This window comes from Galeopterus variegatus, unplaced genomic scaffold (assembly GCF_000696425.1).
Source record: "Galeopterus variegatus unplaced genomic scaffold, G_variegatus-3.0.2 Scaffold4616, whole genome shotgun sequence".
In the NCBI taxonomy this organism is placed as follows: Eukaryota; Metazoa; Chordata; class Mammalia; order Dermoptera; family Cynocephalidae; genus Galeopterus; species Galeopterus variegatus.
This window is the reverse complement of record NW_007730727.1, coordinates 245,530-260,903: the sequence shown is the minus strand read 5'-3', so window position 1 is coordinate 260,903 and position 15,374 is coordinate 245,530. Positions and strand designations below refer to the sequence as shown.

The 15,374-nt window shown below is 39.3% G+C and overlaps 1 protein-coding gene across 1 annotated transcript in view; it reads right to left on the bottom strand.

Moving 5' to 3' along the window:
* Nucleotides 1–15,374, bottom strand: part of NID2 (nidogen 2 (osteonidogen)) — a 69,782-nt gene that overhangs the window by 23,330 nt on the left and 31,078 nt on the right. Inside the window, exons 10-11 of the mRNA XM_008587996.1 lie at nucleotides 13,923–14,123; nucleotides 12,347–12,577 (exon numbers count right to left, since the gene is read on the bottom strand). Coding sequence (XP_008586218.1) covers nucleotides 12,347–12,577; nucleotides 13,923–14,123 — 432 coding nt within the window. The remainder of the gene's footprint in view (nucleotides 1–12,346; nucleotides 12,578–13,922; nucleotides 14,124–15,374) is intronic.

Genomic DNA, 15,374 nt, shown 5'->3' with positions numbered 1-15,374 from the left:
CGGCTCCGGGGCGCCGTTGGAGAGCGCAGCAGCGCTCCCGCCGCGTGTTCGGATCCCATATAGGGATGACCGGTGCGCTCACAGCGCTCACTGGCTGAGCGAGGTGCGGGCGTGACCCCGAGGGTTGCGATCCCGTTGCCGGCACCGAAAAAAGACAAAAAGGAGAAAAAAAAAAAACACATATTGCCTCTTTTGAAATTTGGTCTAAATTATGAGGCAGTCAAGAGGCCAGCAGAGTCTGCCTGAAGCAGCAGGGCTGTGAGGGGTTAAGAGTCTGGGCCCTGGAGCCTGTGCTACATCTGTATTTTCAGGAAAACCATACAGCGGAGCTCACCCAGCTCACCACCAGCTAGCTCTGCCCAGTCACCTTACTTCTTCTCTATACCTCAGTCTCATCATATGTAAGATGGATATTAATAATAGCCCCCATTGGGTAGAGGCTGTTGTAGAGATTAAATGAGTTAATTCATGCAAGGTACTTAGAACAGTGCTCCACACCAAGTAAACCATCCTTTGCTATATATAGTTCATTGTTGTTATTATTTGACTTGGGAAGAAGGGAGAATAATATAAAATTCAATAAAGACAAATCAGCAACTTGGTACTGCCAGTTTGCTGGCTTTCTCTGACCCTTTCTTATTCCCATTTGGTAGACTCTAGGAAATATACACCCAGTGATGTAACTTTCCCCTAAATGATTCCAGAATCTGAATGGTACTCTATGGCTTGGAAGGGTCTCCACTAATGGCTGTTTTTATAGATCAGTGCCTACACCCAGTGAAGGGCAGAACTGGATATTTAAAAGTGAAGGATGTTTTCCCCAGTACTTTCTGTTTAAGTATCTTCTTGAGAAATCTGCAATAACAATCTTTTCTTTACTAGCTGGGGACCGGACCCCCCTCCCACAACCAGGCACACCATGCCAGCACCTTGGGGTCTGCTTGGGGATCTGAGGTATGGAGAAGGGGACTGGACCCCCCCACACACAACCAGGCACACTGCGCCAGTGCCACGGAGCCCACCCAGGGACCTGGGCATGGAGAAGGGGACCAGACCCCCCTCCTACAACCAGGCACACCGTGCCAGCACCTCAGGGCCTGCTTGGGGACCCAAGGTATGGATCCAGGGACTGGAACCCTCTCCCACAACCAGGCACACTGTGCCAGTGCCTCAGGGCCCTCCCGGGGACCTGAGGTATGGAGCCGGGGACCAGACACTCCCCACAACCAGGCACACTGCCTGCACCAAGGAGCATGCCAAAAACATCACCTCCACGTGGGTGGCCCACCACAGCCACCAAAATAACCATGGCTGCCATGAAAGCGCCTAGATGCTATAACCACCACACAGATGGTCTGCCAGCCACTGGAGTGCATTCACACAAGGAGAGTCACCAACAGAGACCAAAGAAAAGAAGAGGATTTCTTTCTCCACAAAGCCCATTCCAGAGTGACAGAATAAGCATCTGTTCTATGATAATATTAGGGGACCTGACCACACCTCTCAGCATTGGAAAGATCATCTAGGCAACCAATCAACAGAGTAACCATTACTCTTTTAGAAGGAGAAAAGAAATCTAGGGCAATTAGAGGGGGGAAGGGGAGGGTTGGGGGGATGAGGAGAGATTGGACAAGGGGAATAAAGAATAATTATGATTTGTAACAATATATATGCTAGTAATATTGATTTGATCAACATATCTCAGTGTTGAACCCGAAAAATATGTATAATGAATTTTGATTCAATAAAAATTTTTAAAAAGTAAAAAACAAAGAAATAAAAGAAAACAAAAATCAACTGACATTTTCATGTATTAATCCACTATCTTAAAATCCCATCTTTGGACACCCAATGCCTACATCTCCGACCAAGTTTCCTAAAACCAAACCAACCAACCAAACTAACAAATTCAGGATTCTCATTACAAGTCATTTCTGCATCCTAAAGGAGAGCCTAGTCCTCTTACTTTAATCTCTTGTTATCATATTGCTGAAATGACCTTCCACAGTGAGCCTGCGGAGGCTCAAGGAGCACTCAGCTCCAGTAACAAAGCACAGAACCGCTCATCAGTTACCAAATCCCCTCTCTGAGGCAGATTACAGACTCAACAGTATCAAGAGAGAGAATGAATGTGGGAGATATTTTCTACCTTCTCACATGCTTCCTGCATTCTAGGGGATAACATGAAACCTGTTGGTTTTCAGGATTAAAATGTCCCCTGGATCTGACAAAGGTATTTCCTATCTGTAGAGTTCCCTGATTTCATAGGCTCATTCTCTGGCTTGCCTAGGACTTTTTTTTTTTTTTTTTCTTTTAATAAACAGACTTTACTTTTTAGAACAGTTTTAGATTTACAGAAAAACTGAGCAGAAAGTACAGAGTTCCCACATGCCCCCAGCTCTCCCCCCATTTGCAGTTTTTCCTATTATAAGTATTAACATAATGCATTAATATGTATACTTGTTTTCACTGATGAACCAATATTTATTTTTATTGATTATATATATTCATGGGCCACATAGCTGACCAACAGCTCCTGTGTGCAAGATGTGATGATGGGATCAATACTATTAGCAGGCCCACCACCTCGGATTGCAATTACTCTCTGTGTCCCCAATACAACCTCTCCCCAGCTGCCCTCCCCACCCCTCCCCACTCCTGGCAACCTTAGTTCTCTGTTCCCTCCCTCTGCAACTCCAATGCACCATTATGGTTTTTCTTTCCTTCCTTCTTTCTCTCTCAGCTCTCACTTATGAGGACATGTGGTATTTTTCCCTCTGTGCCTGGCTTATTTCACTTAATTATCTCTAAGCTCATCCATGTTACTGTGAATGGCAGAATTTCATTCTTTTTTATGGATGAATAGTATTCCATCATGTATATATACCACATTTTCCTTATCCAGTCGTCCCTCAACGGACATTTAGATTGGTTCAGACTCTTGGCTATTGTAAATAGAGCTGTGATAAACATGGGAGTGCAAGCACCCCTTTGACGTGATGATTTCCATTCCTTTAGGTATATACTCAGCAGTGGGAATGTTGGATGGTACAGCAGTTCTATCTGTAGTTGTTTGAGGAAACTATATAATGTTTTCCATAATGTCTGTACTGATTTATGGTTCCATCAGCAGTGTAGGAGGGTTCCCCATTCTCTGCATCCTCACCAGCATTTGTTATTCTCTGTCTTTTTAATAATGGCCAGTCTACCTGGGGTGAAATGATATCTCAATGTGGTTTTAATTTGCTTTTCCCAGATGATTAGTGATGTCAAGCATTTCTTCAAGTACCTGTTGGCCATTTGTATGTCCTCCTTTGAAAAAGTTCTATTCAGCTCCTTTGCCCATTTTTTAATTGGGTTATTTGTTTTTTTACTCTATACTTGTTTTGTTTGAGTTCCTTGTATACTCTGGATTTTACTCCCTTGTCAGATGTATAGTTTGCAAATATTTTCCCCCATTCTGTAGGGTTGTCTTTTTAGTCTGTTGACTGTTTCCTTTGCTGTGTAGAAGGTTTTTAGTTTGACAAAATCCATTTTTTTTTCTTTTGTTGTTTGTGCTTCTGGGGTCTTATTCATAAAGTCTTTGCCAGTCCTACTTCCTGAAGTGTTTCCCCTATGTTTTCCTTTAGTAATTTTATACTTTCAGGTCTTAAACTTAAGTTTTTAATCCATTTTGAGTTGATTTTGGTACATGCCAAGAGGTGCTAGTCTAGTTTCATTCTTCTGCAAACAGATGTCCAATTTTCCCAGCACCATTAAAAAGGCAATCTTTGGGGCCAGCCCGGTGGCGCACTACTACAGTGCGCCGCTTGGGAGTGCGGTTGCGCTCCCGCCGAGGGTTCGGATCCCACATACAGACCGGTTCCCGCTCACTGGCTGAGCGAGGTGTGGGAGCAACACCGAGGGTTGCGATCCCGTTGCCAGTCCCAGTCCGGTACGGGCGTGACACTGAGGGTTGCAATCCATTGCCAGACACGAAAAAAGACAAAAAGGAAAAAAAAAAAGGCAATCTTTTCCCCAATGTATGTACTTGTTGCCTTAGTCAAAGATCATTTGGCTGTAAGTACGTGGGTTGATTTCTGGGTTCTCTATTCTTTTCCATTGGTCTAAACATCCATTTTATGCCTGTGCCATGCTGTTTTGGTTACTATAACTTTGTAGTATAATTTGTAGTCAGGTAGTGTTATGCCTCTCGCTTTTTTTTTTTTTTTTTTTTGCTCAGGATTGCTTTGGCTATTAGGGGTCTTTTGTTGTTTCATATGAATGTTAGGATTCTTTTTTCTATTTCTGCAAAGAATGTAATTGCTATTTTGATGGGTGTTGCATTGAATCTGTAGGTTGCTTTGGGTAGTATGGACATTTTCACAACGTTGATACTTCCAATCCAAAAGCATGGATGTCTTTCCATGTTTTTGTGTCTTCTTTAATTTCTTTCAGCAGTGATTTGTAGTTCTCATTGTAGAGATCTTTCACCTCCTTGGTTAAATTGATTCCTAGGTATTTTATTTTTTTGGTGACTATTGTAAATGGGATTACTTTCTTGATCACTTTTTCTGCTAGCTTGTTATTGGAGAATATAAACTATATTGATTTTTGTGTATTGACTTTGTATCCTGCAACATTACTAAACTTGTTAATCAGCTCTAAGAGTTTTTTTGTAGAGTCTAGGTTTTTCTATATAGAAGATCATGACATCTGCAAACAGGGACAATTTGACTTTGTCCTTTCCAATCTGGATGCTCTTTATTTCCTTCTCTTGCCTGACTGCTTTGGAATACTTCAAAAACTCTGTTAAATAGGAGTGGTGAGGGTGGGCATCCTTGTCTTGTTCCTGTTCTTAAGGGAAAAGATGAAAACTTTTTCTCATTCAAGATGATATTGGAGGTGAGCTTGTCATATATGGTTTTTGTTGTATTGAGATAATTTCTTTCTATACCTAATTTGCTGAGAGTCTTTATCATGAAGTGATGTTGAATTCTGTCAAATGCTTTTTCTGCATCTATTGAGATAATCATATGGTTTTTGTCCCTGGTTTGTTGATGTGGTATATCACATTTATTGACTTGCATACATTGAACCATCTTTGCATCTCTGGGATGAATCCCACTTGATCATGGTGTATAGTTTTTTTGATCTGTTGCTGTATTCGGTTTGCTAATATTTTATTGAGGATTTTTGCATCTATGTTCATCAGGGATATTGGCCTGTAGTTTTCTTTTTTTGTTGTACCTTTGTCTGGCTTTGGTATCAAAGTGATGCTGGCCTCATAGAATGCGTTTGGAAGAGTGGCCTCTGTTCCAAATTTCTGGAGTAGTTTGAAGAGAATTGGTATTACTTCCCATTTAAGTGTTTGGTAGAATTCAGCAGTAAAGCCATCTGGTCCTGGGCTTTTTCTGGTGTTGTGAGACTGCTGATTACTGCTTCAATTTCATTGCTTGTTCTTGGTCTGTTCAGGTTTTCTGTTCAGTCTAGGTGATTTTCCTGTGTCTAGAAATTTATCCATTTCCTCTAGGTTTTCAAATTTGTTGGTGTATAGTTGGAAAAAGAGGAGGAAGTATTTCTCCTCAAAGTCCACTCCAGAGTAATAGAAGAAGCAACTGAACTACCAGATAAGCAGAACTTGAGGTAGAGTTGCCAGAAATACAAACAAAAAGAACAAGAAAATATGACACCGCTAAAGGAATATAGTAATTCTCAACTACCAAACCCCACAGAACAGAAAACCTTTGAAATGACTGAAAAGGGGTTCTGAGTAACTACCTTAAAGAAACTCAATAAGATAAGAGAATAATCAGACAACACAATGAAATAAGAAAACATATCCAGGATATGAAGGAGAAAATTTACTAAGAGATGAATACCTTACCAGAACTCATGGAACTGGAGGACTCACTCAATAAAATAAAAAACACAACAGAGAGCTATAAGAGCTCTAAGAAACAGGTTAGAGCAAGCAGAAGAAATAATTTCTGATCTCAAAGATGGTCTTTTTGAAATAACTTAGGCAGACAAGGAAAAAAAGGAAAACAAAGAATTTTTAAAAATGAAGATTGTCTAAGAGCTAGCAGATAACCTTAAGCACACAAACATCCAAATCCTGAGTGTTCCAGAAGGGGAGGAGAAAGGAATAATAATGGAAAACCTCCCAGGTATAGGGAGTGACACAGACCTTCAGATCCAGGAAGTTCAAAGATCCCCAATAGATTCAATCCAAAAAGATCCTCTCCAAGATATATTATAGTCAAACTGGCAAAGCTCAAAGACAAAGAGAGAATCCTAAAAGCAACAAGAGAAAAGTGTCAAGTTACCTATAAGGGAGCTCCCATCAGACAAACAGCAGACTTCTCAACTGAAACTCTATAGGCAAGAAGAAAATGGATGACATATTAAAAATATTAAAAGAAAAAAACTGCCAGCCAAGGGGCCGGCCCGTGGCTCACTCGGGAGAGTGCGGTGCTGATAACACCAAGGCCATGGGTTCGGATCCCATATAGGGATGGCCGGTTGGCTCACTGGCTGAGCCTGGTGCTGACAACACCAAGTCAAGGGTTAAGATCCCCTTACTGGTCATCTTTAAAAAAAAAAAAAAAAAAAAATTGCCAGCCAAAAATACTATACCCAGAAAGGCTATCCTTCAGAAATTAAGAAGAAATAGCACATTACCCAGACAAACAAAAATGGTGGGAGTTTATCACCATATGACCAGCCCTACAAGAAATTCTTAAGGGAGTCCTGCATCTGGAATCTGAAAAAAAAAAAAAAAATCACTACTATGAATACACCACAAAACACAGAATTCACTGGTAAAACACAAATGCAAATGAGAGAGAAAAAAGAAACTAAATATTACCACCTCAAAAAACCAACAAACATCAAAGATAAATAATAAAAGGGGAAGAAAGGAACAAAAGATATTTAAAATATCTAGACAAAAAGTGATAAAATGCCAAGAGTAAGACAATACCTCTTAATAACAACCCTAAATGTAAATAGATTAAAGTCTCCACACAGAAGACAAAAACTGGCTGATTGGATTAAAAAGCTACAACCAACTATATGCTGTCCTCAAGAGACTCACCTCACCTTTAAAGACACCCACAGACTAATAGCAAAGGGATGGAAAAAGATATACCATACAAATGGAAAACAAAAACAAGCAGGAGTAGCTATTCTTATATTAGATAAAATAGACTTTAATCTGAAAACCATAAAAAGAGACAAGGCCACTATATAATGATAGAGGGGTATATCCAGCAAGAAAACATAACAATCATAAGTATATATGCACCCAACACTGGAGCACCCAGATGTATAAAGTAAACATTGTTAGACCTAAAGAAAGAGATAGATCCAAACACGATAATAGTTGGGTACCTGAATGCCCCTCTCTCAGCATTGGATTAATCATGCAGGCAACAAATCAACAGAGAAACACAAGATTTAAACTAAACTTTAGTCCAAATGGACCTGGCCAGTATCTACAGAACATTTCATCCAATAACCACAGAATATACATTCTTCTCATCAGCACATGGAACATTCTCCACGATAGACCACATTTTAGGTCACAAATCAAGTCTCAACGACTGCAAAAAAAAAATCAAAATCTGTTGCTTTGCCTCCCATGGATTTGTCACCCCTGTTCCCCTAGGTGATGAAGCCACCAAAGATTACTCAAAGCCCATCTCTTCTGAGCAGTGAGAAGCCCGAAATAGGGGTTAATCTCTTGGAACCCTCAAGATAGAGGCATTCCTTTCATTTGGGAAATTAACCATGAATTGGGGTTCTCTTTCCGCATTTATTCTCCAGACCAGGAAGTTACAGGAAGAGAACATAGGTGGGGTTTTTGCTAAGTATAGTTTAACAAGTTTAACAATAGAAGCTGGTAACATTCAGTAAAAAAAGCAAGGTGACATTCCATAATGCAATTTTCAAGAAGTTAAGTTGATCCACCAACAAAAGCTTGATCTTAGCAAACATTCTCTTTTTACAGCAATTTCCCAGTATCTTTACATATCAATCAGTAACCTGTCTGTCTTTGAGCAAGCAACCTTGCTGTTTTACAATTCTTTATTTCACAACAGAGACTATAGCCTGGGGAAAATTTCCTGTCCTTTGCAAGATCAATATTTGAAACTGCAAGGCTTTGGAAAACTAGGCCCTGTGAAGTAAATTTGCTTTATGCATACTCCACAAAAATCATCTCAAGTATCTTTTCAGACCACTATGGATTAAAACTAGAAATTAACAAGTAAAACTCAGGGCACTATACAAATACATGGAAATTTAACAACAGGCTCCTGAGTGACCTACTGATCCAAGAAGAAATTAAATAGGAAATCAAAAAATTTCTTAAAACCAACAAAAATAAAGACATCATATCAAAATCTGTAGGATACTGCAAAAGCAGTACTAAGGGGAAGTTTATTTCAATAAATGCTTACATCAAAAAAAAAAATAGATTTCAAATAAACAACCTAATGCTACACCTCAAAGAACTATAAAAAAAGAACAATCCAATCCCAAAGTTAGAAGATGGAAAGAAATAATTAAGATCACAGCAGAACTAAATGATATAGAGACACAAAAAACAATACAGAAGATGAATGAAACAAAATGTTGGTTTTTTGAGAAGATAAGCAAAATAGACAAAGCATTAGCTACGTTAACAACAAAAAAAAAAAAAAAAAAAAGAAGAGGGAAGGCCCAAATAACAAAAATCAGAAGTGATGAACCAACATTGATACATTATTATTATGAACTAACATCCACAGTCTGCATTAGGGCTCACTTTTGTATTGTATAGTTCTACAGGTTTTAACAAATGTTTAATGTCACGTATCCACCATTACAGTATCATACAGAATAGTTTCTGCCTTAAAAATTCCCTGTGTTCCATTTATTCATCTTTCCTTTCCCTTCCCCTGAACGCTGGCAACCACTAACCTTTTTACTATCTCTATAGTTTTACCTTTTCCAGAATGTCATATAGTTGGAATCATACAGTATATAGCCTTTTCAAGCTGGCTTCTTTCACTTAGCAAGGCACATTTAGGGTTCCTACATGTCTTTTTGTGCCTTGATAGGCCTAGAACATTTTTATCAGCTTTTTTTTAAACCAATTTCCACAAGTGAGGATAATGCTCGCTGGAATATGAGAACCAACGCTTTAGAGTTTTGTTTCCACAGCTGTTTTCTTCAATTAAGATGTAATTCACATACCATACAATTCACCCATTTAAAATGCACAACTAAATGTATTTTGGTATATTCACAGAGTTGTGCAATCATCACTGCAATCAATTTTAGAACATTTCCTCACCCCAGAAAGAAACCTTGTACCCTTTAGCTATTAATTCCCTATCCCCTTTTCCCCCAGACCTGGGCAACCACTGCTTTCTGTCTCTATGGATTTACCTGTTCTGAACATGCCATTTAAATGGAATCTTAAAACATGCTGTCCTTTATGACAGGCTACCTTCACTTAGCATGATGTTTTCAAGGTTCATCCATGTTGTAGCATGTATAAGTGCTTCATTCCTTTTTGTGGCTGAATAATATTCCATTGTAGGGATATACAACACTTTTTGTATCCATTCATCAATTAATGGGCATTTGGGTTGCTCCCACCTTTTGCCTTTTATGAATAATGCTGCTACAAATATTTGTGTACAACTTTTGGCAGGGACATGTTTTCATTTCTCTTGGGTATATAACTAGGAGTAAAATTGCTCTATCAAACAGTAACTTTGTGTTTAACTTGTTGAGAAACTGCTGTTGTTTTTCACAGTAGCTGCATCAGTTTACACTCACACCAGCAATGTATGAGGGTCCACATTGCTCCACATCCTCACTAGCACCAGCTATTACCTGTTTTCATTATAGCCATCCACATGCAAAATAGGTCAAAGGCTGAATGTAAGAGCTAAAACCTTTAGAAGAAAACATATATTCCTGTGACCTTCAATTTGGCAATTGTTTCTTAGCTATGACATGAAAAGCATAAGCAACAAAAGAAAAAGTAAATCAGTTGGGTGTCATCAAAAATTTAAAAATTTGTGCTTCAAGGAACATTATTAACAAAGTGAAAATACAACCCATGGGATGGGAGAAAATATTTTATTTTATTATTATTTTTTTTTAAAAAGATGACCGGTAAGGGGATCTTAACCCTTGACTTGGTGTTGTCAGCACCACGCTCACCCAGTGAGCCAACCGGCCATCCCTATATGGGATCTAAACCTGTGGCCTTGGTGGTATCAGCACCGCACTCTCCCGAGTGAGCCACAGGCCGGCCCCCTCACTGTAGTTTTGATTTGCATTTTCCTGATGACTAATGATGTCAAGCATCTTTTCGTATGCTCACTGGATATTTGTTTACCATTTTTAGAGAAGTGTCTTTCCAGATCTTTTGCTCATCTTTAAAGTAAATGATTTATCTTTTCTTTTTTACTGAGTTGTAGTAATATATATTCTAGAATAAGTCTCTTATGAAACATATGGTTTAAAATATTTTCTCCCAGGCCGGCCTGTGGCTCACTCGGGAGAGTGCGGTGCTGATACCACCAAGGCCACAGGTTTAGATCCCATATAGGGATGGCCGGTTGGCTCACTGGGTGAGCGTGGTGCTGACAACACCAAGTCAAGGGTTAAGATCCCCTTACCGGTCATCTTTTTAAAAAAAAATAATAATAAAATAAAATATTTTCTCCCATCCCATGGGTTGTATTTTCACTTTGTTAATAATGTTCCTTGAAGCACAAATTTTTAAATTTTTGATGACACCCAACTGATTTACTTTTTCTTTTGTTGCTTATGCTTTTCATGTCATAGCTAAGAAACAATTGCCAAATTGAAGGTCACAGGAATATATGTTTTCTTCTAAAGGTTTTAGCTCTTACATTCAGCCTTTGACCTATTTTGAGTTGATTTTTGCACATGTCATGAGGTAGGGGACCAATTTCATTCTTTTGTCAGTGGATAGTCGGTTGTCCCAGAACCATCTGTTAAAAAGACTATTCTTTCTCCATTGAATTGTTTTGGCACCTTTGTTGAAAAAGCAATTGACTGTAAATGTGAGTGTTTATTTCTGGATTCTTACTTCTCTCTTCCATTGATCTGTGTGTCTGACCTTACACTAGGACCACGTTGTCTTGATTACTCTAAGTTTTGAAATTAAGAAGTATGAGGCCTCCAACGTTATGCTTCTTTTCTAAGATTGGTTTGGTTATTCTGAGTTCCTTGAATTTTCAAATTAATTTTAGAATCAGCTTCTCCATTTCCATTAAGAAGCCAGCTGAGATTCTAATAGACATTATGTTGAATCCATAGACTAATTTGAGAATACTGTGCTATTTTAACAATATTAAGTCTTCCAATCTATCAACATAGAACATCTTCCCATTTATTTGGGTCTTTGTTTATCTTTTTCAAAAATGTTTTATAGGTTTCAATGTATAAGTATTCTGTCTTTTAGAAAATGTATTCCTGAGAATTTTTTTAAATGAATTGCTTAATTTCATTTTCAGTTTGCTCATTGCTACAATAGAGAAATACAATTAATTTTTGTATATTGATTTTGTACCTTGCAACATTGCTGAACTTATTAGTTCTAATGGGGATTTTTGGTGAATTCCTTAGATTTTCTACATAAAAGATCTGAGAATAGAAATATTTTACTTCTTTCATTTGGATACCTTCATTTCATGTTCTTGCCTAGTTTCCCTGGCTAGAACTTCCAGTACGGTGTTGAATAGAAGTGGCAAGAGCAGACATCACTGTCCCGTGTCTGATCATAAGGAGAAAGCATCCAGTCTTTCACCATTAAGTGTATTAGTCTGGGTTTTTCATACTTGAAGTTCCATCTTATTTTTCCAGGCACTGGCTTTTTGCCCAACCTTGGTTTGATGAAATCCTTCTCATCCTTTAAGTGTTAGCTGAAATGTCACTTCCTCAGGGACCTCTTTCCTGAACCTCCAGACTAGACTCACAGCACCCTGCACTTATTAAAACTGTGACAAATACTTGTCAGCATCACCCTCCCTCCTATCTTAGCCCCACCTTGTTCACAGCTGTGTGCCCCACACTGATTGGCACATACAATTGGGTGTTGTTAGAAACCCGCCACACGTACTGTGCTCTATTTCCTGACCTTGGAAGGGACGCTGTTCTGAAAGTTCCACGTTTGCCTCTCTCTTAAGGACAGGGACCCTGCTTTATTTGCCCTAACACCCAGTACTAACATAGAGCCTGGAACTCGGTAACACTATGTAAACTTTGTGAATTGTTCTAAGGTTACTCAAATAGGATGTAATTTTTGCCCAACCACAACAAAAAAAGACCTTACCTTCAACAGGGCCAATCTGACTGGTCACAGAGAATCTGAGCATACTTTCTCTCTCGCTGTACATGGCAATGACCTGGTTCACACTCAGCTGCTGGGTGGTAGGGCTGGCCTGGCGTCTGGTAGCGTGCCTGCACACCTGGTAAGTGACATTCTGGTTGATGTGGAAGGACTGTGTTTGCTCGGCTGCACTTGTTCTGAGAAAGTAGTTTCTAGAACTTGTGGAGGTCACAACTGCAATAAATACATTATGCAGGCAAATTGGTAATTTTAAAATATTAAATACAGAGTTTGTCATGTGGGATGAATTTTTCTGCACAGTTTTTCATGTTCCCTTGTGAATTCCCTAAGTTTATATGGGAAACTTGCAATGAAACTCCAAGAGCCTGAGTGGGTACAAAGCCACAGTGCTGGGAGGAGGTACTGCAGTTGTTGCTGTCATTATATGCAAAGAATAAATATTTCAATGTGCCAGCCATGCCAAGTGCTCTCTACCTACCGCCTCATGTATTGCTCACAACAGCCCAGCAAGGTGAGGATCACAGTGAGCAGCGGCTTACAGAGGCTAAGTAAGCAGCCTAAGAAGTAAGGCTGGTATGTGGTAGAGCTGGAACTAGAACTCTAGTCGGTCTGACTCTACACTCCAAGTTTTTAACCAATCCATCCTCTATATTGCACAGAGGTGATGGCTTCCAATGTCTTGCACTTCACTAGGTCTGAAGGTTTCCAGAGAAAGGAAAGGACAGGGTCACTTCTCTCAACCTGAGTCTAGGAGTCGAGCCCAGGCCAGTTATCTGGCCACTGGCTATTGTGTGCACAGTACAGGTCTTCACTCCCGTTGTCCTCCCTACATCTCCTGCCCAGCTTCCAGTTCATGCATATAGGAGAAGCAGGGGTCAGAGGAAAGTCAAAAGTCAAACCAAACCACTGTGCACAGCACAGCAACTGTGATTGAAGCAGTATCTTGCATGCAGCTAATGTTTTACAGCACACATTATCAACTGTGTAAGGTACACAGAAAAGGTGTTTTTATTCCCATGGTAAAGTTGAGAAAATAGGCTCTCAGAAGTTAAGTGATCCTCCCCATAGATTTTAAATGGCAAATTCAGGATACGAATTCTCATCTTGTGACTCCAAATCTATCATTAGTTTTACAATACTGTGCAGCATCTCTATGATTTTTAAAACATGCTGAGATCATTAGCTGAAACAAGATTACAGGAAAAATATAAATTCCAATCATCAATATGTTTTCTATGCCCCAGACAGTAGGATGGTTAAAAATGGTATGTAATTATACCATCCCTACCCACCCACATAGACAATGTTGTTATTGGCTATATTATTGTTATTATTTAAAAGTATTGTGTAGGAATTTTGATGCTCTTGTGTATAGCAGCCAGTACTTTGCTCATTTACACTATATATTTGATAATATCTATAACAAGAATGATAATAAGCTCATTTTATGTGCCATGCACTGTTCTAGGACATTCCATATAGTAACTCATTTAATCCTCATAACTATCTTGGGAGGAAGGTACTATCCCCGTTATAGATGTGAAACCTGGTTACACACCTGAGTCTGAGTAACGGTAAAACTCCTTGTAGGGAGGAGTGATGACTATGAAATCTTCAGGGATGTGAGGCACCTGGCCTTGAATGCTGGTCTTAATGCTCAGAGAGTTCTCTGGGTCCAGCCCCTCAGCAGTTTGAGAGATACGAACCCTCTCTTCCCCAGGGTAGAAAGCAACTTCCATGTCATGGACAAAGGTAGCACCTGGAGAGGAAAAAGCAAATTCAGCACAGGGAAGAAGAGAGGACTGGCTTCGATAATTACCAGTACTGGCACATATTTCCTCCTCCCAATCTCTACTGCTGTTGGAGATGGTGCCTAAGGAGATTATCTGATATCTAAGACTAAGTACTTTCAGCTGTTGACATAAATGTCCCAAATTTTCTACTTAAAGAGTGGGTTTCATCCTGCCTTACCTCACACTGCTGCTCTTTGTGGGATCATGTATTCTGTGAGATGGGAGTATCTTTGACTTTTGTAAGGTTGCCAGACAACAAAAACAAATAAACAAGCAAAATAAAACATACATACCCAAAAGATCCACTTAAATTTAAATTCCAGATAAACAATGAATGTATTTTTCATGTAAGTGTGTCCCATGAAATAGCTGGGACATACTTATGATAAAAAATTATTCATTGTTTACCTGAAATTCAAATTTTACTGGGTGTCCAATACTTTTATCTATCTACTTTTGACCCAACGTTTTATTCAAATCTTGATGAAAGGCAAGATCCTATAAACAGCTATTGAGCTCTACCCTCGACCCCAACTGCTCCACGACATCATAGAATGTAAAAAAATATTAATAAACTTAAAAAAAAAAACCAGCCACTGAGCTCTACAGTTGGAGGTGGGGGTGATGAAAGGCAAGATCCTATAAACAGCTATTGAGCTCTACCCTCGACCCCAACTGCTCCACAACATCATAGAATGTAAAAAAATATTAATAAACTTAAAAAAAAAACCAGCCACTGAGCTCTACAGTTGGAGGTGGGGAGAAAACTTCTCATAGCACTTTATTTTACATGCAATAAAGATAAAGCCACCAGGAAACAAGCTCTTTCGGGTGGGGAAGTGAGAAGCCAAGAAGTGTCCTATACACCCTTGCTGTCAAAGGGTGGTCCTTAAGACCAGCAGCAGTAGCCTCTCCTGGGAGCCTTGTAGGAAAGCAGAATCATAGATACCACCCAGGCCTACTGAATCACAATTTGCATGGTCACAAGACCTCCAGGTGATTTGTTTGCAGATTAAAGTCTTAGAAACACAGGTCTATACTATTATAGGTCAGGGACATGGGGGTGGGAGGAGAGAAAAGATAACCCTTCCCCCTGAAGTAAAATCATCTCCATGTGACCTATAAGTACCATTTTTGCATCCCTGTTCAACAGATCTGTGCATAATAACTCAATTAAACAAAGCCTGACAAATATGCCTCAACAAACTGTTGTAAGA